Below are 25,458 nucleotides of genomic sequence, written 5' to 3' on the forward strand. Positions count from 1 at the left end.
AGAGAAAACCCGCAGTTGATGCCCAGGAGGCAGTTCTTTAGTGAGCACTTACAGGGTAGAAATTACAGTGCTTCGTGTTTCTTCCTTGCGATACATCCTGGATACACCCTTTCTCACATTCTTTTCCTAGGACCCACCTTTGCAAACCATATGCAGACTAGGGCCTAAAACTCTCAAGTACTTTCTGCCTCTGACATCCCTGGGATGTTCCCGTGCAGTACCCGTCTCGTCCGGCAGCTCGGCGCTGGCGCGGGTCGCTCGGCGCACGCCGGGGCCGCGCCCGGGCAGGTGCCGACCTCCGGGCCGTGCGTTCCGAAGCCACAGATTGTCTTTGAGCAATATTGGTCCGAATTCCAAAGCCAGCGGGGCCCGGACCGAGAGCACAGACTCGTGTGCCCACGGCCGAGGGCAAGGGCCGCGCGTCTCGGCGGGCGCGCAGCCGGAACGCGCTTTGCCCGGCGCCGGCCGGGAGCCCGTAAAACTGAAAGCAGGTAGAGACACTTGCTGCAGGCTGAATTAAAGAGAGCGAAAAGGGAGTTTTCCTCTGATCTCCTTCAAAAACCAATCAGGCCTGATGAGCCGGGAGCTCATTCCCCGTCCCTCCTACACCTTTTGCGAAGGCCCAATGGCCTTGTCCCGCTGGGAGATTGACTGGCGTCACATGGGCTGCACCGCGGGCAGGTAGCTCAGGAGAGGGGAAGGAGGAGGAGGGGAAAAAAAGAGAGGAAAAAAAAAGCCCAAGCCCAGACTGGGCTTCTGCCATGATGTCAGAGGGAAAGAAACCCACAGCTTGCTAATTTCACCTCCCAATCAGCCCCGGGAAGGAGATCACCGGGAGCAGGTAGAGATGCAAGCTTTCTCCATTGTTTTTGTCTCCAGCACCCTACCTCCTAAATAGCTCTTTCTCTCCTCTTCATATTGTGACTCCTCGTTCGCTCCTTTCCCCTTTGATCACTTGGAGGTAGGGGGTGAGCCTTGTGGGATTTTTTTTTTTTTGTTCTTTGTTGTTGTTGTTCGTTTGTGTGTCTTTTTTTCCCCTTTTTTTCTCTCTTTTTTTTTGACCTCTGCTTTTGATTGTAGTTGTTTCCCCCTGTGGTCATGACGGCTTCGCACAGTGACTCTTTGGTGGTGTTGTTTGGGGCAACAGCTGGTGCATATGGGGCTAAACTGGGTTCGGATGAGAGGGAACTAATTCTCTTGGTGTGGCAAGTTGTGGATCTTCACAGCAAGAAGGTATGGCTTCGACACCCGGTCCGAGGGCGCGTTCCCCGGGCGCGGGGCGAGCAGGCTCGGCCGGCCGCTCGCCGCCTCCCCGGAGCCGTTTGTTCATTTCACAAATGCACTGAGGGGGAGGGAGAGGAGCGAGCGGGGCCCCTGCCCGGGGGTCACTCACTTATCGGGCCAGTCACTCGAGAAGGTCCTTTTTGTTCCGTTTTAAGGGAAAAAGTAACTTTTTAAAGACAGTTTGGCCGCTCCCACCCCCCTGTCCCGTTCCCCTTCAAACATCTGGAGCTTCAAACTTGAAGATGTCTACAGACTTGTGAAGCTTTCCAGCACAAAGCTGCCCTCGGAGGCTCCCAACGTGCTTCCTTTCACGCGAGCTCTCTCGGGGTAACCGTTGGACCCTTTGCGGCCTGCGGCAGGAGGCTTTCATCTTTTTTTTTTTAACCAATTTTTGGATAACCTTTAAGGGAATCTTGATTTCCTTTAATTTTTAGGCTAATCTGAAAATATACTCTTTTTTTTTTTCCCCCCTCAAAAGCCCTGTCCTAAAGAAGAACCCCGGAGAGATGCGGGGCTTTGACCAAAACAATTTCATTAATATACTAGTGAAACTGCCTTAACATTACACCAAGTTCTCCCCCAAAAATCAGTGCTAACTGTAAAAGGCGAGGCGTGAGAAGCGGCTGAGCGAGGCGGAGAGCGTGGCTGTCCCGGGCGGGAGGGGAAAGGGTTCGATTTGTGAGATCGGCAAATGCTTTTTCTCTCGTTGGGGTTGTCAGCGGGAGCGTGCTGCTGCACCTTTCTGGTTTGTCTGCAGGCTGAACGCATGGTTTAAAAGAGCTATTTTTGCCTGTTCCTCGCTTTTCTCCATAATTCCTTTAAATGTTTTTAGGTAGGGACGCTACACAAATCCCTGGTGAAAGCAGACAACTTGGACTTAAGCGACCAGTGTCGTGAAGTGAGTGGCTTAACACCAGAGGGGCTGGGCAAAGCTGAACCACTGGACCGGGTTCTTCAGCAGGTGAGGTGCTGTGCGTGGGAGCAGGGGCTATTCAGGGTGAAGCCTGGGGACAGGATTCAATTGTTTTGGGAAAAGAAATAGATTTTAACGTGTCCTTTCTCTTTAAAATCACTTACTGAGTTCTTGTACTTATTGTGAAGCTAACCCAAAGGAGACCTGAGCCGTTTGAAATGGGAACCCCATAGTTTTGGAAGTCACATACGGATCACTTGAGCTGATGCTTTAGTCATTGGCTTAGTCTGGCTTCAGGTTATTTTGACATGCACGTTTTTATTCTAGATTTCACTTACTCTCAAGTCTTAAAAGAGCAGGCTGATAACAGCACTATTGAATTTAGATGTGCAAATCACACTTTAGGAATTCAGAGGATACTCCAGGATTCTACAGGTTTGCTGCTATAAGGTGTGTTTAAAACCTTGGCCTGTTCTCATTTGTTATTCCCAAAGCTGGTTTATTAAAGCATAGTTTTGAAGATTTCAGCTATCAGCTGGGCTTGTTGTGTATCACTCTTTGCCAGGTGAGCTTAATTAGTGTAGTGGATTATGATGTGATTGGGGTTTTATTTTTTCTGTGTTTTGCTCTTGGCTCACTTAATATTACACTAGGAGAGTAAATATGTAAATTTGTATGATCCTTGTGGTTGAAGAGGCCCTAAGTTACCTAAAAGATTGTAAGTACTGTATATATACAGTGCTCCTGAAAGTTTGCTTGCTTTCACTGTCTGTTCTATACACAGCATGTGCTTCAATGGAAAAATACAATAGTGCATTTTTGTGTAACATATAAAACTGGCTTTCCACACCTTGTCTGAATCATTCGTAGGTGTGTTTCAGCAAGAAACTTGCTCAGGCAGTAGAACAGGTTCATGTTGCTCTAACTTCTGGTGACACAGATAACTTGGCAGCCCAGGTCCTAACACTCTTTGATACTGAGTGGTTAACGCTTCACTCTGAAGTGAGCTATCTTTGAAAATAGAAATGTGTAACTTTTATGTGTTTTAAAAACTGTCAGTGCTGAGTGTAGGTGGCATTTACTCTGCTTGGACTAGTTTTGCTGGAGTCTGAGACCAAGAGGTGATCTTTATTTATTTATTTATTACCATTTCAAAATAACTCCTGAGAAAATGTGCAGCTGCAGGTTTGATCTTGTCCCAGATCTTGCACTAAAGACATCTGGAACAGCTTAGCCTAGTACACTGTTTACCTTTATAACAGACACACTTTAATTATACTCAATACTTTATGAGAGATTGTATCTTATTGCTGTAAATTGCACTGTAGGCGGGTCTGCTTTAGCAAATAAAAGGAAATGCTACCTTTGTGTGTAGGTGGGCAAAGACTCTTGAAAAACAACATCTTTTTTCTTTTCCTTTTTGTTTGGATATCTGTGCCACTAAATAATGACTTTGCTGGTCATTGCTAGGCCCCAGCTGTGATGGATCCAGTTCCATCGTAGCTTTTCTGGAACACGCTTTACCTAAGCCCATCTCCCTTTCCCTCTGTGTCCCGATTCTCTGGGAGTTCAGAGAGAATTCATTCATCCTCCCACTTGCAACGGTAGCAAAAAGCAGAACTGCATGTTCTTTCTGCATTTTCGAATAGTCCATTAAATATTTTAATTGCATCATGTGTTTAAAGGATGAGTCAGGTATTTGTCAACACACAGATTTATTTTCCCCCCCTCAGTTAAGTGTTGTGATTAGCGAAAGCACAGGTGGGTGAAGCAGTTATTTGAAAAGGAGGAGGAAAAGGAAATAGACTTGTACCTTGATTTGAGATAATGTTCTAGAGTATGTGAAATTAACTTTCCACACCCTGCTTGGATTGTGGTACAGAACTTGATGATGCAGCTGAAACTCACTGTAGCACACAATCAAGTAACTGAAAGTTTCAGTGCCTGCTTCTGGCTTTTGCCTTGGATTCCCAGCCTCTGTGTGTAGAGGGAAGTGAGACTCAGTAAACACATAATTCATTGCAACTTTTATCCGTGCTTCAGAGGTCTCGCCCAGTCTCAACCATGTAGTGATTCAGTGATTTGTAACTGGTAAACAGTAGATCAACTACTGTGGCTCTGGAGTGTTTCCACTGACCACAGAAGGCCTCCTTCAATTACTGCTTAGTTCCCTTTCCAGCAATGATAGTGTCTACCAAAAGCCTGTAATCCATGACTAAGCCTTTACTCTGTTTGTAACAAGGCATCATAGAATCATAGAATGGTAGGGTATCGCTTCAGTTTCACTTCATATCCTTACAGTGTTATATCTCACAGAACTTAATACTTGGGTTTGTCTTAAGAAATATTCTGAAGTAGGGTTCCCCACCCTACTGTGACCTTGCTGTGTTGTTTTACAAAGTGAGGTTCTGAAGCACAGTGCCCCCAAATAACCAAGGTATTTGCTGCAGTGTATGTTCTATACATTTTGCATCAAGCTTTTTAATACTGTATTTGCTCAGAATGAGCGGAGTTTGCCTCCACAGGTACTAGTGCATTTACAGGATCCAGCTGTGTTTCCTGATAAAAGTGATGTGCAGTGTTTCTATAGCAATGTTTTGAGTGAGGAGGGAAGATGTACAAGTGTTAGGGAAGCAGTTACCCAGCTCATAAAATGTGTGCCCTTTGGAAACAGTCTGCTTCACGTCTTTAGTTAAAAATGGCAATAACTCTCCATTGTTGGACCAATAATGGTGAACTTTAAGCTGCTGACTGAGATGTGTTGGACAAGTTGCAGAATGGCACCAAGCAGAAAAATGTGAGGATTTCTGGAACAAATGAAAGTAGGAGATCTCTTGTTCAAGTGTGTATTTGGAACTGCCTTGAGCCTGTGATGTAAGCCTCTAAACATGCATTATCTACGCTACTTAGTAAATGGAATAGTGTCCTATATTTCTTCCTGCATTACTGGGGCATTCTTTCTAGGTTTCATTGTTCAGATCCTCAAATCACAGGGCTGGCTTATTTAGCAAGATATTTATATTTTTCTAAATAGCTGCTGGAACTTTCTGGTTTCCCACTTTCCAAGATTTTAAGGGAGAAAGATATTTTCAGGCCGTTTTCTGGAAGCTTGCATTTAAAGAGCAAAACTAAAATGAACTGTTTCTCTCAGCCCCATTACTCTGTCAATCAAAAAGCTGATGTCTTTGTGTGCTCCTCTGCTTCTAGCCATGGGGATTTGAAGTTAAAGATCGAATACTAAGTTGAAAGTGTTGTGGATTTCTTAATTCTTCCCATGCAGAAAACCTGGCTGAATCAGCATGGCTTGCCTTAAGACATGTTACTTTCCTTTTTTGCAAGGCAATATTTGCATGTCTCCCTGACAAAGGATAAGTCTAAGAAGAGCTAATAATTTTGAGAGCTGTCTGCAGTATTTAGCTGTAATTACCATCTTACTTTGAACAATACACATGAAAAGGGAGAGGTTCTCATGAGACCTGGGTCTGCCTTTGGACCTGCTGAAAGTATCCAAGTTTCATCTATGTATTGACATTGAAGTATTAAAAACTGTTTGAAAGACAGTCCTAGTCTTGCTGGTCTTTCATTGCATTTTACATTGAATGCAATACATAAATGACAGGATCAATTAATATTCTTAAACATAGAAAGGCAAAGCTGGGCCTTTTCTCCCCACTCTCCTAAGCCATGCTCAAATTGAAAATAGTGAGGTGTTGCCACTTCAGCAGGTGATAGCAAATCAGCAGCTCTCTAAAATGTGTTTGGATGCCTATTGATCATCCAGCTGAACTGCAGGTGCAATTTATTTTCTTGCAGATCAACAAATTCAGCAAGAAAGAAGCTGGTTAGATGAGCATTTGGAAACAAATGGGATGGGGGGAGAGGCAGAAGAACCACGGAATTCCTCTAACCTGATAAACCGGTTCCCACTTTTTTAAAGAGAAACTTGTTCTGCAGCCTCTTCTTCACCAAGTGCTAACAGAAAGTTTTCTTGGCTTGCTTGCCAGCTGTCACACCTTCCTTTTGGATAAATGGTTTTTTGGGATATTTTTTAAATGCACCTCTGAACCTTCAGAATGCAGAAAAAAGCCTGAAAATGCAGGGTTTGGATTTGCCTTTTAAGTCTCGTGGCTGCTCTTCCAGCTTTAGATTACTTGGTGACTGCTGCACCTCAATACAATGGAGTGTGTTTGGGAATATTTGCTGGGTCCAAGTTCTGAAGTTTTGGAGCAGGTGTTTGGCAAACCTTTGGCAAGTGCTGCTGAGCAGGCTGTTCTCTCCACAACAAATACTCAGGGTGTAGTTTCACAAGGTTTGGCTTCAGCAGTGAAGCCAGCTTCTTTCTTGCCCCTGCACTGTACTTTGCCATCTTTTTGTTGTGTCAGTAAAACTCTTTGTGAAGCTGTGCTGTAAACAGGATCACTGAAATGAGCAGGTAGGGTGGGAACTTCTAAGCTGCCTTGCTGTCCAAGCTCACGTCCCATGAAACTACACCCTGGTTGTATTTTCATGAGCCAACATGTTTGCTGGTGATACCAGCTTAAGGTATTTCTGCCCCCGCATTGTGTTCTCGAGCTGCAGTTGTGTTAAGACTTCTTAGTGGCACTTTTTGCTTAGGTAAGTGCTGCTACATGGACTTCCCTTACCTGCATTCTGCCAATACAAAAGTTTCTGAGGCTGACTGTTAAACTGGAGCAGGGCACTGTTCTGAGTTAACCAGCTCTGGTTCAGAGTGGTTCTGTCTGATGGACAGCATGGCAGATGAGCTAGTTTTTCTGAGGGCAATCAGAGAACCAAGGTGTGGAGAAGCCGTGTGGGTGAAAGGAGAAAAATGTTTTAAGACAGGTTGGCCACACAGCAGTTTGTATTGTGAAACTGGGGCCTTGGTTTAGTATCAGCAGTGAGAGGTGAGACTTCCTGACAGACACAGGGTTGTCTGGGCAGGTAACTCCTGCTCTTAGAGGAGGGATGAGTGTATTGTGTTCATGTAGTCTTCTGCAGGGTTTCTACTGTATGTCAGCATCAAATAGCTCCATGTTTCCATGATCTGCTTAGATGAGCATTGGTTAAATTATGTTTGATACTTAATATTGGAATATCATCAGCCTTTGTTGTGGGGAAGTAAGGATGTGCCAGTGCTTCCTGTAGCTAGGGGCTGTTACAGCATGGATTATTTTTTTAATAGATAAAATACCCTGTTTTCTATCAGAAATTCAGAATCCTGGTTGTAATTCTGTTGTTGATGGTATAAAGTAAATTGTTTTTCCCTTTACAAGACATCTGTACTACCCAGCTCCTACTACATTATTATTGAAACACTTGTATCTGGTCTCTCAAAGAAAGAAAACAGAAAGCAGAAACAGTTCCTCTGTTATGTATATAATATATATATGTATATGAGCAGAGAATTAGGTGAAGAAATTTGTCTAAAGCTGCATATTCTTTTCTTTGCAAGCATAAAAGTGTGGTAGTCTTGGTTAGCTGGGAGATCTTTTAGAATGAGAAGTGCTGATATTCTTTAGAAGTTAATAACTTGGCCAGTGATTTGAGGGTGAGCCTGAGCAGACTTTTTATGGTAACGAATGCTGCTGCTTGTTCTGGTGGAGTTAAAGTCTTACCAAGTCTGGGTGCATTAGCGTATATAGAAAAATAAATGTTACTAGGACCTCTCCAGAAGAGCCTGAAATGCCTATGTCCAGACAGTGTGATATTGTGCAGTGTTTGAAAACTACCACTAGCACATTGGGACGTTCACACAGCTGTGATACTGTATCTGAGTACTCAATTTTCTCTTGAAATTGTACTTACAGCTTTTTTAAAAGCAATTGGAAGGCTGTAAAACACAGGATAGAAGCTTTTTAATACCAAGCTAGCTGATTACATGATCCTCAAAGGCTTTGAACTTCTTTCATCTAATGATGTAAGTAGCAGCTGAAAAAGTCGCTGGAAGTGTGTTAATGAAGTATTGTCAGAGTTTTCCAAAATGGCTGAGGAATAATAAATGAGGAATAAATCACTTGTATCATTTTGACAGTAAGTACACATGCAGTCCTTTGACCAATTCTTACATGATAGCGTGGAAGCAGCTTAGAAAACTCTGTGTGGATACTCTGGATTGTCTGCGAATCTCCACTGGTTTCCACTTCCTCTGGTGGCATTTTATCTGGTTCTTGTCACAGCTTCTGAAAGAGTTGCATGGGTCTGCTTGCATCTGTGTGTTGGTTCACTTGAAATATGCTTTCTTTCCCCACCCCAGTTATATGCAGAAGGTCTTGGGTAGCTGAGTGTTGCCAAACAAGGGCAACATCTCTGTCAACATGTTGCGGCACTTCTTTGCTGAACAGTTAGGTTTAAGAGTGACGCATAGATGCTGGAATTGATACTGCCAGCAAAGCAGTGCTGTGGCCAAAACTGAAAAATGCTGATTAGAGATAACTTTATTCTTTTAGCAATATAATGTCAGCCTTATTTTGTCTTGTAATTTCTATTAAAACTGGAACTTTGTCTCTTAACTACACAGTAATTCTTCCTCACATTTTCTTTAGTCATCTCCCGTCTTCTCTGCCAAAGCTTTTTTCCCCTTCCTGATATTTGTTTAATTTGTTAGCTATTGATATTCTGAAAGGCAACTTCACATGTGTGTCCTAAGAAGGTACTGAATCAGAAGTAACGTTTGTTTTACAAACAATTTCTTAGTGGTTTGCTCTGGTAAGTCTATGTTGATGTTCTTTAAACCGTTCACAGCTTACTCCAGTATACTTCTGTACAAAAGCATCTGTTCTTGCTTTGTTTATGAACAGCTGCTTTCTTAATATGTCCCTCATTCATTAATTCCACAGGCTGTGAAGGTAGATGTGGGTTATAAAAATTATGCAAAAGGTATTAGGAATTGAAATTAAATTACTTACCACTTGTGATATGTGACAAACAGAAAAACCCAACCTTGCAACTTCTCCCAAACTTCCATTTAAAAATCTTTTAGTGTTTCTTTTCTTCTGCTACCGTTCTCTGTAGAATGGCAGTGGGCAGAGAGGCAAAAAGTGTTGAGAAACTGATATTGGATTAGCACTAAAATACTGGAGAGAAACTTAATTTTAAGATTAAGAAACAATTGATTTCTCTTTCACAATAACTTGGCTCCTGTGATCATTTTGTACACTTGCTAGCTTAAAAGAAAAGGTGCTATTACAAGAGCTCTAGGACAGCCTCTGGGTTGTGTTACCACTCTTCCTGAGTTGAAGTCAAAAAGTAATTAGTGGTATTTCCATTCTGTGACTTTAGAGACATTTAGGTATGTGCTTTAATGTTGTAATGAGTTGTGCAGATGTTGACAGTGAAACAGAACATCTTTACAGAAGTTTTGACATTAATTTCTTGATAAGTCATTCAGTTGCAGTGAATTGCTGTAAGAGTAAAGTAGAGCTGAAGTATGCAACTTGGAAAATAAAAGTGCAAAAACTGCTGTGAAGGTTTTACTTTGTAGGTAGATCTTAATGTGTACCTGAAAGTTAGTTTAGGAGTCCTTTGCAGCTGGACACTGCGAAGAGAGACACAAAACAGCGTATGACACATGAAACCTCCTGAATGAGATAACTATTGGATTGGAAATGGAGAACTGGAAAATTCACAGTAGTCCCCAGAACATGACTATTACAGTTTTAGGGGTTGGTTGATTGGTTGCTCCAATGTATTAGCCAATGTTATTTCATACAGTGGAATTAAACTGTTACAGGATGAACTTTAGCTTATTGTAAAACATGTGAAATGACACCATGGAAATATGAAGTGCAGGAGAAGAAAGCTGCTGGTGAGACACAGGAAAAGATCTTAGATGCTGAGAATTGATCACTGGAAGCTGTGTGACTTACTTCATATTCCAAACAACTCAAATCAAGTCTTTCCAGTCATGAACTCACTTTGGAAACAAGAAGCCACCTGAAAGTGGCTGAAAGTGGCCACAACTCAGTGTCACTGTTGATGTTGTGTGTTGGACAGGTCTGAATCCCTTGGAAGGCCAAGTGTAAAATTCTGCTCTTACTCAGTTATGAACTGCTAAAATCATACAGACATTAATTTCTCTCATTTTTCCTTTTATCAAACATAATCAGTTCTTAATGCATGGAGTTCCTGCCCTAATCTATGACTTCAAAATTTCAGAGATTGAAGGTGAACTGACTTAGGGCTCTACTTCCACTTCTCCTTTACATTTTTGTGGAAACATGTTGAACAAGAAAGGGAAAACACAGTTTCTGAAGCAGAATAGAGGCAGTTTATAGAAGTTTGACTTGCTGATATTGGTAAGGGTTTGAATAAGGATTACTTGGATCTTTATATAAGCAAAGGTGCTTTATATGTCTATGTCTGTGGTATTCTTAGAGTATAAGTTTAAAGGAGAGAGCAATATGAGAGAATCTTGAAGGAAGTTGAATTATGGATAAGAGATATGTCTTCTTTTTATATCTCCTCTGCTTTCCCTGGATATTACTACAAAAACAACCTAAAGCCCAACTCAATAGGGGGGGGAAAAAAAGCTTTAATTTTGCAGGTATTAGCTATTTTCTTACAACTCATTAAGCTTGCACTACAAACAATGAGGTAGTGTTGAGTAAATAGAGCAGTACCATGCATTACAGTCAATAGAGCCAGTGCTAAAGATCACATTGCTAATGAAAGTTTGTCCTTGAAAGGGAGGGAAGTGGGAGTGGGGGAGGTATAGAACACTGCGAGAGAACTCATGCTTCAATCGAGACTGTAAGAAATATTGCAGTCATGGCGTTAATTAAAACCTGAGAGTTGGGAAAGTATGTTCAACCTTGTCTTTGGGGCTGTAATGACTTATTCTGTGAGTTGAGCTGATAGCAAGCAGTCTACGAGAAGTGTGAGGCACCATTGTAATCCTGCTTGAAATGTAGGTAAAAGGTGGACAGAGTATAGATTTTTTTTTCCCTCATTTACTAATATCCAGAGTTTCCTTATGCTTAAAGAAACTCATGAATAATCTGCTCTAACAAATGCAAAGGTCTCCTGCAAGATATGCACCTTTATTTTGCATTATTTTGTTGTTTTTGATAGCCAGTGGCCTCTCTCATACAGATTAATTTAAAGACTAAAACTTATTTATCTCAGGAAGTGTTTCCTTATTTAGCAGTTTCCTGATGCATAATGTAATAGTAAAGCAAGTCCAGAAACTGTGACATCCTTATGTTTCTGGACTAGGGTGCTTTATCTTACACAAGGCTAACTTCAAGTAGCTTATTTGTGGAGTACTCCATGTATTTCAACACTCTCTTATTAAAACAGATTGTGCTTTTGAAGATAAAAGCTTGTGACCTGATTGCTGTGACATTTAGATGGCCTGAGCCTGGTCTTATTTTTTGTGCTTAATGCATTACCTGAATTAGATCCTGTAGATACCATAGCTGGAAAGCATGCAAATATTCCGGTGTTGCAGACTTCCATCTAAGAAATAATTAATCAAAAATGGTCATAAAGTGCTCAAGTGGTATGGCTTGGTCAGATCTTTGTCTTGGCAGAGAGTTAGATTTTTGCATTCTTTGCTAGGAAGAATTAAAACTTTCAGTTAGCTGTTGTTTGCTTTGTCACACAAAGACCCAGGCCCAGTTAAAATGAGCTAGACAGAAACAATGTGGAAGTTTCATCCTTAAGGCAGTCCATCAGAGCCCTGAGTCACAATGATCTGTTTTCTGTGCTCTACAAGCTGTCACTGGACAGACAAAGCATGGCAACTGTTGCTCCATTTCTGTATTTCATATTTTACCTTTTACTAAACAGACCTACTTCTAATGCAGAATATTAGCTGTGGACTACCTTTACATAAACCTAAAGGTTTGAGTCTCCCTTTGTCTTTCTGAAGGAATGTGATGAATCTGAAAGGACTTTGCTGTGTTTTTTTAATGGAAAGGTGTGATGAATTGAAAGAGTACCTTCCATTGTTCTCCCTTCAGCTCTTGCAGTCATTACAAGAGGAGAAATCTAAATAGGAGAAATCAAACTGTTGATACTGGGTTTGAACACTTCCAGTGAGTGGACCTGGGCTGTCTGTCATCTCCTGCAAGTTTTTCCTGCAAAGAAATAAAACCAAGGGGCGATTTCTTCTTCATGTTTGTGTCTGAATAGTATCTAAATACAGCCCTTTTTTTTCTGTTTTGCTAGAAGGGGGTAAAAAAAGTTAGTGACAGCCTGTGGCTGCTCTGCTTGCACTGTTTCCCTTTTTTTTCCATACAGCACTTTCAGTACAAGGTCACCACGTGTCCATTATCAGCCATGTGGAATAGCAGCTAACAGATGAACAAAGGCAAGGGCTTACTATAGGATTCTCAGTTTAAAAAGTTACCTAGCACAATAAAGGGTTATCATACTTGTAAATACTGCTGAAATGTAGTCTGTGCAGCTCCCAGTGGTATTGACATGCTTTGAATTCCTCCATTGCATGGATAAGGCTGACATTATCACCAGGGTTTGAAGAGTGAAGGAGCAGAAAACTGCCCATGGAGAGTATTGTAAATATGTGCAAAACTCTCCTGGGTGTAGGGTCTGAGGCACAAAGTCTGAGTGAAAATATTTCCCTGAGTTGAAATGTCATGGGGGGGGGTGGGGGGTGTCCAAACCCACAGCTTGCTACTCTTGAGATTTCTCATGCAGTATTGGAGCCTTTCACTCTTTCAGGGCACTGGATGTTGGTTTTTCAGTGGTCCTCCCATCTTGTTTATGTTCTGGTGGCAGAAAAGTTCTATTAATTAACTTTGGCTACAACTCACCTTTTGATTTCTTCCCCTTACCTCCTACCACAGGCAACACATCCTTCCCCAAACACACACATCTCCCACATGTATACACTATGGTGGTATTGATGTAGTGACCTCAGTGTAGCTGCAGAACAGGAAAGACAGTGTCATAGAATAATAAAATGGTAGGGGTTGGAAGGGACCTTTAGAGATAATCCAGTCCAACCCCCCTGCAGAAGCAGGTCCACCTAGATCAGGTTGCAAGAAAACAGAGACTTGCACAGTAGGGTTGAAAGGTACCTCTAGATGTCATCTAGCCTAATCCCTGAAGGCAGGGTCAGCCAGAGAGGGCTGCCAAGGACCATGTCCTGTTCAGTCTTGAGTATCTCCAAGGATGTAGTGTCTCTGGGTGGCCTGTTTCAGTGTTCAGGCAGTGGAGCGTTCCTTTCAGGACCTGCATCTACAACAGTATATTTGGGTTTGGGTGTCCTCTGGCAGTACATTGTAGAAGACTTTCTGCAACATCAAGCTTTGAGGCAAGAACTGCAATATCTTTATGTGTTGAAGCATAGCTTGGGGTAGAGAATCTACAGATAGACATTTTTAGAGGCTGCTGTCTGTTTTGCATGCTTCTCTTAACAATGACTTGTCTTATTTCAGGTATATGCTGTGTGCTCCAGGTAGAGAATGACCCACAGCAAAGGCCCAAAAGCTCTGCTGGAGTGATTTACAGTAATGTCTAATAAGTGATGAGTTACCTTTTTTTTTTTTTTTTTAACACAAGTAAAACAGTATCTCAAAGACTCATAGAACTGTTTTGGTTGGAAAAGCCCTTGTGCTGCCAAGCCACTGCTAACCCATGACCCTCAGCACCTCAGCTCCATGGCTTTGCAATAGCTCCAGGGATGGGGATTCCCCCACCTCCCTGGGCAGCCTGGCACAGGGGCTGACAACCTTCTCAGGGAAAAAAGGTCTTCCTTATCTCCAGTCTAAACCTCCCCTGGGGCAACTTGAGTTCCTCTTATCCTGTCACTATTACTTGGGAAAAGAGACCAACCCCCACCTCACTACACCCTACTTTCAAGTAGTTGTAGAGTGTGTTAAAGTCTCCCCCTCAGCCTCCTTAGTCATAAGCACATGTGATGTTTGTTGCAAAGTGGTGGTATATATGGTGTTAATCTGCAAAGTATGTGGTCTCATTGCTAGGAAAGCTGCAATTGCAGAAGCCTTGACATCTCTTTTTTAATTGACAATCAACATATGGCAGAGTGTGAGAGTATGCGTGAGAGTGAGCTCTGGTATTTCTGGATTGAAAAAGCAGCACTTTATGTGGTTGCTGCTTAAGTTGTGTCTACAGCATAAATCACTGTTATATATGTGCATGTGTAGAGATCTTATAGTATTACTGATTTATTTTAGTAAATTCAATTTGATAATCTCTCTGGTAGACTATGAGCTGTAGCTCTCAAACATCAGTATGCTAATAAAACATAACAAATTTCAGGACTTAAAATGTGGAGAAATACAGTGACTAGAAATTTAGAAATAATATTATAACTAGAAGGTCTGAATTTAGACATGCAAACATATGTTAGATCTTCCTGCCTCTCGTGGTTTCTGTACTGCCTTCTGCCTTTTTTCATAGTGATTCCTTACTGGAGGAGGTCTCTTACACAGGTAAAATAATTTTCAAGAGAGATCTGAAATAGATCTTTATCTTCTGCTTCACATGTAGGTGTGTGCTGGTCAGAGTGCAGATTTATTCTTGATTTCTTAAAAGAATATGGAAAAAACCCACATGTAGCTAATTTTCTGGGTTTCTGCAAGAGAGATCCAAGCAGTTCATATTTATGTGCCTCAGCTAAAACTTCTTATGTCTCAGTGTATTTTACAAATCTGTTCAGTGCATTTTCCCTTTCTCTAGGACAGTCACATATTAGTAATAAGAGTTCTCTAAGCTCAAGGGCATATTTTTGAATATATGAGCCCAGGTGAGCTGAAATAACCTTTCCTCTTTAAGTTTTTCCTGAAGGCTTTCCTTTTAATAATGACCAGAAGTTGTCACTCCTGAATAAGGGTGGGGTTTTTAATGCAAAAGACTGATCTAGAATGCTAAGCCTGTTCAAATCATTGTGACATTTTACTCCAAATCAGGTATCTTGTATTTGTCTCATGTCTTAATTTCTTGCTAGATCAGATGGAACTTGTCCTCCCAGTAAGTCTAAAGATGGCATAGAAGTCAAAAGGAGCACTTTTTGATATGCTAATTTGCCACAAGCTCAACCACGTGTTCATAGGTAATCCTCAACTTGTTATCTCTGGGCAGTTTAGGAACATGCCGCTTGATACCACTGATGAGACCAGGTCCCCACACCATAAGGAGGTATTGATGAAGCTCTCTTCCTCCTCCTGCTTTGGAACAGATGCACATCTACTTTGTGTAGTGTGTAAGCTTCTTCCTGGATTTTTATGTTAGACTTTAGCATAACATTCCAGGCCTGGTTGAACTGTGAAGGTGACTTCAACTTCGAAGCTGTGTGAAAAATTGTGTCTTGTCTGATGCTGTTAACTGTGATGGGTCAGCAGGGCTGAAAGAAGCAAAGCAGAGAAACTGTGCATTGCTAAAGGAAAGGATCCTATTTTGAAGGCACAGTAGGAGATGCTGGAGGTCTGATGAGTGACAAGTAGACAAACTTTCTGTTGTTTCTCAGAGGTAAATTAAAGAGAGAATTCCCCAGAGTATCTTGGTATCTTAGAAATGGTTCAGCTGAGGGCATAGATGCGTTCTGCAACTGAATTATCTCAGTATTTCATTATCATGCCAGGCACAGATACAGTGCAGATGCAGTGGCCTTTCTCAAGGATAAGAGCTATTTTTAGGTAGGGAAATGGGAATATCCAAATAGCCAGAGGTTTATTTTAGTGCTTCGTGCATCATAACTACAGAAAGAACCTAATGAGGAATCTTCTCGTTTCTCTAAGATCCGCAGCTTCGTTCAGTTATAATTAAGGCAATGTGAAGGGGGCTGTGTCATCTCAGCCACTTGGGATTCATTTGCAGAAAACACAGCAGCTTGTGCTGGCATCCATCCAGCTTTGCTGCTGGCGAAACATGTCTCTCTCTCTTTGTGCTCTCAGCTACAAGACCAAAAGCCTGTTTAGCCAGTTTTTCAAACTGGTGCTCACCCCTCTGTCCTTCCCTCTCAGCACCTTTTCTTGAAGAACTGTTTTAGGTTTCATGGAGGTAAATGTACAGAGCAGCTTGTTTGATTCTCCCTCTTCTCTCTGCTCAGTTTTTAATCTGTGTACTGAATTATTGAACATATTCCTTTAAATGTGGAATGATTCATCAAAGCTCTAGTAGCAAGGCTGATCTGGTGGAATAATAAAGGGTGGAGGGTGATGCCAGAACACTGTGGTGGTTGCAGTGGAAATGAGGGCTGGTTGCAAGATGCAAACAGTGGTAATTAACACTCTGTGTAGCTCTCCCTATGAAATGAGTAGATTAACTGGGAAGACACAGGGTGTGTGAGCTTAGTGGAGGAGATCTTAAGGTGGGGCAGCTTTTGCATGCTGAAGTGGGGGAGTGCTATGGAGGGCAGCAGGAAGATGAGTGACGGGGGAAGTAGCTGAGAGAGGTTTTTATTAGCAGAGAGAAGGAGAAGTGGATGGAATTTACGAAATGACAGAGTTGCAGACAGGTTTTTCGACATGTGAGACAGAAACAAGTAATGTAAATCTGGCACTGGTCTTAACTTGTCCTTAGCTTGCTATGTTTGGGTGTACGCTGCTTTGAGGTGGTTTTTGGAGATGCTGGCTGAAATTCATGGTGCAAAAAAGGAGGCTGAAGATGGCTTTTCTGCAGGGATGCTGAATTGCCCAACTTCTGTTTCAGCCTGACTTTGTAAACACATCTGCACTGGTTGCTTTAACTCCTCTTAGTACATGTGAATAGGTTGTATCTGGTGCCTGAAAGATGGTAGGGGTCCGGTGTAATCTTAGTAATGAGAGCTGGTTCACAGCTGTGCTTTTCATACTAAACCTTTCCAGAATTTGGAGACATCCCACATAGAGGAAAGAAACCAGTTCATGCTCATCTCAAATATCTGTCATTCTTCCATGGCAGTGTTATGCTTGCTATTTTTCCCCCATGATCTTCTTGCCATTAACACTCTGCTACCCCATTCTTCTCCTCAGTTAGCCCATGCCATAGCTAAGCTGTTTCGGGTAGGAAGGATTGCTTATGTCTCCTGACTGTTCTTCCCACACTCCTTTTGTCCCCTTCTGAATCAGTACACCCCAAAGTCTGAAAAAGGCTTGTTTTAAAATAGAAGCTTCTAAATAAGCACTCAGCAAGGCCTGCCAATCTGTGGCACTTTAAGCTGTTGGCCTCTAGTGTAAGAAAAGTAGAGAATTGTTTTGACAGGTCAATTGTCCCATTCTAAAGGAGTTTGCAAAGTTGATTGTTATCACTGACATCTAATAAATATGGAGTAAAAATACTTAGGCTCAGTTAATAAAAACAAATACTGCCTCTCGTGCCTTCTTTAAACCTCAGTACACTTGGAGTATTGGGCTTATCTGTATCCTTATGCAATGTTTCACTCTTCTTCATGTCTTTCCAACAGAAGCTTCTGAAAATAGCTGTGTGATGTATCTCTGTCTTTCCAGTTGTACCTTGTGGCAAACACCATCTGAAAAAAGGTGTGATTATTTTGCTTAACACTCTTGAAACAGTCTTTTTACCACTTATACTGTTTGGCCTGAGCACTTGTCAAAACCTTTTTCTCCTTTTGCTTTCTAGCCTGCTGAAGCATTTCTGAACCACAGTTCTGTTTTATTTGTAAAGCGGGAGGCTGCATACATTGCTGCTTCCCTTGTATTGTGCATGTTGGATTTCTTGTATCTGGTCAAAATAGCTCCCTAATTTCACCTTTATACAGGCTCTTGTGAATCTTCAGAAGGACAGAGTACAAAGTTGAAGGTTTGGGGAGTGTTTTATTACTGTTCATCAATAAGACTCTGCTTCCTTTTGGCAAGAATCCTCATACACCTTCTGGAGGCTAATACCTATCACCATTTCCAATCCCTTTTTACAAATATTTGCTTTTTACTGTGCCCAGAAGTTAAACCAGAAAGTAACAAGGTGCTGCATTTAATAAGAAGGCAGTTCTCCTCCCGTCTGCTGTTGTGGTGGGAGTATTTGTTGTTGGTCTCAGACTGTGGCAGTCCCCAGAAATGCAGTTCTGAAGTGGTTCCTTTTGAGTCCTCTGGAATTTTTTTCTTCCTGATGTTTACATATCAGATGAGGTATTTTGAGCACTCTCAGATATCAGTTTTCTGAGTTTAAATCATCCTTAAACAATGACCTGCTTTATAGCCTCAGGTTCTTTGACTTCAGCCTGTGGTAGGAACACAACCTGAACTGGCAGTGTGGAGGAAACTGGCTGTCTGAGTGTGTGAGAGTTTGTGGTGGGTGGGTGGGTGGTTGGGGTTTTTTTGGGGGAGGGGGATGGGGGTGGATTGTTTGGTTTTTTGATAGTGTGAGAAGAGGTGAATTGTAAAAAGGGTGGGATTTGCGAAGTCTTATTTCACCCTTCTTATAGTTTCAGATATGTTCTGTTTGATACTAAATAACTTCATTTTCTAACTATGTTTGTGTATATATTATCTACAAATTAAGCAACTAACACAAGATGGTGATATGTCTCTCCTTACCCAACTCTGCCCCTCTATTCTTTGTCTTGGTATGTAGTAGCCACTCCTGCAGCATTTCTGAGCTCAAAAGGGTGATGGAACACTGGTTAGCTCTCCAAGCCTAGAAAAGGGCCTGAATTGGATTTGAGCAGTTATTTTGAAGTAAAGCCAGGGTAATCATGTCTTTTCTGGTATTAAATCATGTTCAATACATGATACCTTATGGAGCCTTACCTTTGGGACATGGATGCTGCAGCACTTGTTCGCACAGTGAATACTGGGATACTGTGTAGATGGGGGATCAGATCACAACCATAATGTGTTTTTGTTGGGTTTTCTTTTCCTGAGCAGAGACTGTAACTATGTAAAGTGTCACATGTGTTGATGATCAAACAAAACATCCCTCATTTCTCCTCATATACAGGATAAAAGATAGCATGAAGATACTGCCTGAGTTTCAGGTCAACTTGTAATTTGCTTTTGGGGGTGGTTGTTTTGGAATTGTAAGCTATGGCTGAGAGCAGTGGGTGGCTACTGCCTCATGATGTTAATTATTGCTTCGTTGGTGCTGTGATGCTTTCCTGGGAGGGAGCAGCATCAAGAGGGAAGCTCAGAATAATTATATTTGTCCCCTTGAAAGCTGGCTAACAAGCTACCATTTACTGATTTGGTACATGTAGGTACCATAATACCAGTTGCCTATTATGAGCAAAGAATTTAACACTGGTATGGAGTAATAAAAGACTAGAAACTGTTGTATAAGGATGGAAAATAGCATTAAACAAGGAGCCCTTTGCTCTCAAGAATTAATCTCTTGGGGGTTTTCCATCCTACAGGTAGGCAACAATTTTCTTTTACTAGTGTTTGTAACGCTGTATGTCTACCAAAAACCTTCATTTGGATCTGACTTGATTATAATTTCACTGTAGAAGGTATTAATCCACAATTTGTTTGGCTTTTCTTAGCATGAGACTTCTGAAACATTAGTAAACCCTGATGGGTAACTCATTTCCTTCTGAAGTTCAAATTAAATTAAGGATATAACTGAAAGGTGCCTTGGGTGAAGAAGGGCTATTGCAAAATCAGTATGGTGATTGATCTCAAAAGGGTTTTTTCTTTCAAGTATTTCATAGCTCTTATGACAGTTCAGTTTTTGCACATTACCATTATAATACCATCACCTTTCATATGAACTCATAATGATCCTAATGGTTCTTTTTACCATGCTGCTGATGTTCTTATTTTGTGTTTCACAAATGCAGGTAGCTGGTTTGCCTGCCTTTACCAGGAGCCCATGACTGTTCTCCATCACCTTTCTTTCAACAGCTATTGCAAAATGCTGAATTGTTTTTATCATTTTAATAATTAAAAAAAAAAGAGTTGTAATAAGTACAGGTGCTTGCTTTACAGAGTTATCTGTACCAGTCAATCCAATGGCATTTATCACTTTATCTTTCAGTTCAGTCAGCTGGTATCCAGTGATTTGAAAGTACTTGGAAGGAGCTCTTACACACTCTGCAGCGATGGCCAGTTACTCATTCGACAAGTCCTCCACCCAGAAACATCTAAGAAGGTATGAGATCAGAACTGACACGGGAGAGCAGGACAGTGCTTTAAGGGCATTAAGGGTAAAACAGCTTCTGTGAGCCTGAGAGAGATGAGCTACACAGTTCAGCCTTGGGAACTATAGTGTCCCAAGGCTATTTAAGGCGATCCCTTCCCTGTCTCAATCCTGAGCAGCAGAGTCGTTCTTGGCACTTGCTCTTGGAAGTCAAGTCAGTACTTGAGGACTCACAGATGAGTGTAATGAAGAGGGAAATGAGGAAAGACAGGAACAATGCAAGTATTTTGAATTCTGTTGTGTCAAGAAATGGAAGCAGAAGTACAAGTCTAACCTCAGCAGGGGTGATGGAGAACTATTGCTTTGTTTAGGCTTGAGTCAAACCACAGGTTCTGTGCAGGGCTGTGGGTTTCTACCAAGATCTGAAATTTGGTTTGAGCCATGTGCCAGTGTCCTGTAGAGAGTAAACACATAGGCAGTGACTTGCCCTGGAGAATGGCAGTGGTTCCCCAGTCTGCATTTATTCAGTGGGAAATTGTGCTACAGCTTATTTGCTGCTCCCACTCGAGGCATCGGTTTCCACCCCAAGTTCCTGCAAGTGTTTAGAGCAGGCTGTGTTGTACAGGGAGAAGAACTTTGCCTTTGTGCAGGCTAGTGCACTGAGTTAGCCTGCCTGGCAGGGTGTGCAGGAGCCTCACAGGAATGGGAGCTGCTGACATGGGTGGAGTTGACTGATCAGTTGTATTTTTTTTCTCTATATAAGGGTATTGGCTCGTGCTGAGCTTCTACAAATACTCATTTGACATTTGTGTTATATAAAAACATGACATTGTGACTTTTTAATGAAAAGTACATGTTTATGGAGGGGTGAAGCAAGTAAGGAAACAGGAATGATATTTAACATTCAACCATGACAGTCCTTTTATTGTGGGTAATTCTTTGTACTTCTCTCTTGATCCAATGCACCAAAATAAAATAAACACTGTAACGCTGTGGAAGAAATAGTTATCCATATCAGATCAGGGAATGGATCTGATCAGCTGTTGAATCTCTTAATACATCATTTCTTTCTCTTTTCTCTTCTTTTTCTTCTCCTGCAATACTTTTTAATTTGCACAAGTTTCTTTCTCTCTGCACACTTGCTGTTTGTAAGCCTCAGGCCTTACCCTTTGCTATTCCTTCCAGTCTTAGAAGCATTATCTTGTGGCTTTTCTTAGTTCTTTATTTGCAAAGGTGGGTGCTGTTTGACCAGACCAAAACCCAAAATTTATGTAGTAGAACAGTTGAGAGAGAGAAAGCAGTGAATTCCACCAGAATTATTTGGTTTATTTCTTGAAAAAATAAGCTAATGTCTGAGTGAAGGGCTGCTGAAGTGCTTGTTTCATGACATTATGTAATGAAAGTTCATTGCAGCAGCAAGGAATAAACATCTTTAAGGTGCTGGAAGATAATTTGTACACTGTAGCTGTATTTATTTAACTTTGTTATCACATTTTGGTACAATATTGCTTTTCACTGTAGCCACAAAAGAGAAAATGCAGTATTCTAAATGGGAGTATTTATAAATCAGCAAAACCTACATATCTCTGTTTTATTTCTTTTGTTCTCTAGCTGATTTGCACAGGTCTGGCCTCTTGGAAGGTATTTGGGTTTGCTCGTCTAGAGATCTAATTCTGTAAGGCTGTGGAGTTTGAACTGTGTTACAAAGGAACCGAACTGTTCTATCATAGACAAGCTGATGGCACGTTAACTATGTGATTTTGTGAGGCTGCCTCATTCAGTCCAAAAATGTTAGTTGGAATTTAAAGGACTGGTGTGTACAAAACCAACTTTTTTGCCTTCCTTGTAGAACTTCCTACTGTCAGACTGCTTCTATTCCTTTTATGATCTGCGCAAGGAGTTTCACGCTTGCTACCCTAGTTCAGCCGCCGTGAAGGACCAGACTATCAAGACCATGGCAGAATGTATCCTTGTGCTGCAGCTTTTACACCAGAAGCAATTATGCTTCTTAAGTTTTATCTCTGATCACTCCATGTTTCAGTTTAACTTGTACTTTCAGAACTCTCAGGTGAAATGGAAGGAATGTTTGCTTAAGTGTCTACTGGGGAGAGTGGCTCTGCTTGTAACTTTTATTCCAATTTGAGTCTAATACTGAGTTCTAAACCATATTTAGTAAATGCACCGAAGAAAAACATCACTTACATTGATACCTGATCTTAAAGGAAACCCTTAGCTGTCAGTGGACCTTTCCTGCACCAACTGGCCTGCAGGCTGCTACTGTTTGCAGATGGCAATAGTTCTGTTGTGTGACCCTGACTGAACAGAGTTTCAAACAACAAAAAAATCCACAAGCACCCAAAAAACCCCAACACCCTACATCTAAATTTGAGGAGGATTGTTGTGGCCCATCTGAATGTGGTTAAAGTTCAGTTATGTGTGAAGTGGTAAGAACTTGTTCAGCTTTTGTTTTGTTTTTTAAACTGTTAACACTGGAATGATGTAAGCTATCAATGGCTTTCAGACTGTTGACCGTTAAAGTGAATATTAACCAGATTATGAGCAGGGTAACATGTCTAATGGTCATGTGTCCCCGCTCAGACCAGTGAATTTGATTACCAGATTTGTGTTAATATCAGGAAAGCCTTATGACTTATTTACAAATGATTGTGCAAGTCTGTATTTTCTATAATAACCTGTTCAGACCTAGGCCTAGCAACAGATGAAACAGAGGAGGACTTTGGCGTGTGGCAAGTGAAAACCATGGTGGCTATCATCTTCAGCATGCTCTCTGAAAGTTGTAGTAAGTGAACTATTGATACAGAATGCTGAAATATTTCTTTTCTGCAAGAACTGGCAGTCATACTGTCATTCTGAAGTAATCTCTGACCCTGGTTATATTTAAACTTCTCGTTTTGTTGCAGATCACGTGTTTACTGAGCCTGAAACTGTGAAATACAAGTACGAGACAGGTCCCTGGTAAGTGCCCTGTCATGGTTGTTTACAATCAAGGATGACTCTTGTCAGCAGCTTGGAAAGCTTATGAATATTTCCCCCCAGTCACTGTGAAAGGAGTCTGGTTCCTGAGAAGAGTAACAGCATATTCAGTAGTCTCCTGTAGACAGACTGTAGCTAGTGTGTTGAATGCTGTACTTTAGTCTGGCTCTTTAAAGTCTCTGCCAGTAAGCGCTCTTTGTTCTCTAGCTTCTGTTTTCCGTGGCAGTGAGGCTGACTTATCTTAGTCAGTGGTGAAGAAATATTTGTGAACTTTCCCTAAGTCAACAGGGGTACTGACTAGTGCACCCTAGATGCAGCTGAGCTGTGTGAAGAGTGGTCTCATGCTGTATTGCACATCGAATTTAGAGAGCAAAGAAACAGAACGGGTCTTTGTTTTCCAGTACACAGCAGTAACTTGAGAATGAAACATTTTAAGCTTATGCAATATGTGTTCATATTTAGGACTGCCTTGTAAACATCTATGTTGGATTGTTAGATCTTTCAAATAAAATGAGTCCAGTTCCTTGTTACTTCACTCTGAGACAGTCTTCCTGTATTTTTTTAAGGAGCTGCAGTGTGGTGACAACATAATACATCTTAGGTGTTGTGTATCTGTAAAAGGATTATCCCAGTTACCTCTCCTTTCTTTATTGAAATGAGTAATGGAATTAGAAGAGTCTCAACAGAAAATATAATTTACAAGTTAAATTAGTTGCAAACTGAAATTTGTAAGGTAATGGGACACCTAGATTAAAGCTTACTTTGACTTCTTTTTCCTCTATGTTTTTTTCTTCTGTGCAGTAGTAAATCTGAAACAGTGGACAGTGAGACAGTGATACGTGCCAGAGGTTTGCCATGGCAGTCTTCAGACCAAGATATTGCTCGATTTTTCAAAGGACTCAACATTGCTAAGTAAGATGATGAGAATTTCTCTTGCTTTGTCATTTTATCTGTCATAGCAAGCTCTTCTAATAGCTAAAACACGTTCCCCTACACATCCCACTGGAGTCCACATTACTGCTCTCTTATCCCACCCCATGGTTGTGACTGGAGTCCACGTTGCTGCTCTCTTATCCCACCCCATGGTTGTGATGAATGAACAGATTTGTGAGCCTTAAGTGGGCAGAAGTGTGTGAAGAATTAAAAAAGACTCAAGAATTGAAAACCAGCATACTTCCATTTCTTGCTGGTAGCTGAAGGGAGAAACTCCTACTGCATTGAGCAAGGCAGAGTCCAAGATATAATAGGAGCTTTAATTTTGTGTCAACTCTTCCAATATTCTGCTATACCTCTTAAACAGGCCAGATTCAGAAGCCTCCAAAATGATGTTTGGAAGAAGTTTTCACTTGATTGATGTGTGTACACTGTATATGTATGTGTGGCTATATTGAATTGAGCATACCTGTCACTTCAGTATATATCCTGCATTATCACCACAGAGAAAATGTCTTTTATTTAAAGGTGTGAGGAATTGAAAATCAGCATCTCTGAGTTGATAGGAAGGGATTGCAAGTTTGTATCTGCATGGAAGCTGAGAAAGGGGTAAACAGCACGAGATCCACGGTCTCACTGAAGTAGATTCTGCAGTATAATTAACAGTGGAAATGAAATTAAGTTGTGATAGTAGCAATTTCTTTTTCCATCTGTAAACTCTGTGTTAAAGTCTGATTTCTCTACTATTCTTACATAATTATTTATTAAATGTATTAAAGTTTGTATTTGTTGGCTTTACCTTCTAGGGGTGGCGTGGCTCTCTGTCTGAATGCTCAAGGAAGACGGAATGGGGAGGCGTTAGTTCGGTTTGTCAATTCTGAACAGAGAGATCTCGCACTGGAGAGACATAAGCATCACATGGGTAGCAGATACATTGAGGTAAAAAGCAGTGACTTGAAACAAATCATTGGGGAGCAACCTGAATGTTTTAGGTTACAGCCTTAAACAAGAGCAAACTTCACTTGTGTTTTGCACAAAGTAACAAAATACACTTCTCAGGTGTGTTAGAGTGGGTGGGTGTGTTTTGGTGTTGTGTTGTAGATTTCATGTGTTTGGGGTTTCTTTTTCTCTTTCAGGTTTACAAAGCAACTGGGGAGGAATTCTTAAAAATTGCAGGAGGTAGGTGATGCTGGAGTCCAGTGATAACTTACTGAAGCTCAAAGGAGTGCTGCTCTAATTCTGATTTACTTTTTTGTTGTCTGAGGACAAAAATGAGCAATGAAGTAGCTTTTCTTGTTTTGCTGTTCAAGAATACTTGAGCCTGTCAAGCTCTG

At 41.3% G+C, this 25,458-nt stretch overlaps 1 protein-coding gene across 2 annotated transcripts in view; it reads left to right on the top strand.

Moving 5' to 3' along the window:
- The first annotated feature begins 746 nt into the window (after nt 1–746).
- Nucleotides 747–25,458, top strand: part of ESRP2 (epithelial splicing regulatory protein 2) — a 43,542-nt gene continuing 18,830 nt past the window's right edge. For both annotated transcript variants that reach the window (XM_062007549.1, XM_062007550.1), the window contains exons 1-10: nt 747–841; nt 1,081–1,233; nt 2,117–2,245; nt 20,096–20,209; nt 22,047–22,161; nt 22,899–22,997; nt 23,119–23,173; nt 23,993–24,103; nt 24,931–25,063; nt 25,261–25,303. In XM_062007549.1, the coding sequence (XP_061863533.1) occupies nt 1,099–1,233; nt 2,117–2,245; nt 20,096–20,209; nt 22,047–22,161; nt 22,899–22,997; nt 23,119–23,173; nt 23,993–24,103; nt 24,931–25,063; nt 25,261–25,303 (934 nt within the window). In that variant the 5' untranslated portion in view covers nt 747–841; nt 1,081–1,098. The remainder of the gene's footprint in view (nt 842–1,080; nt 1,234–2,116; nt 2,246–20,095; nt 20,210–22,046; nt 22,162–22,898; nt 22,998–23,118; nt 23,174–23,992; nt 24,104–24,930; nt 25,064–25,260; nt 25,304–25,458) is intronic.

The sequence above is a fragment of the Colius striatus genome, chromosome 14 (genome assembly GCF_028858725.1).
Source record: "Colius striatus isolate bColStr4 chromosome 14, bColStr4.1.hap1, whole genome shotgun sequence".
NCBI classification, from domain to species: Eukaryota; Metazoa; Chordata; class Aves; order Coliiformes; family Coliidae; genus Colius; species Colius striatus.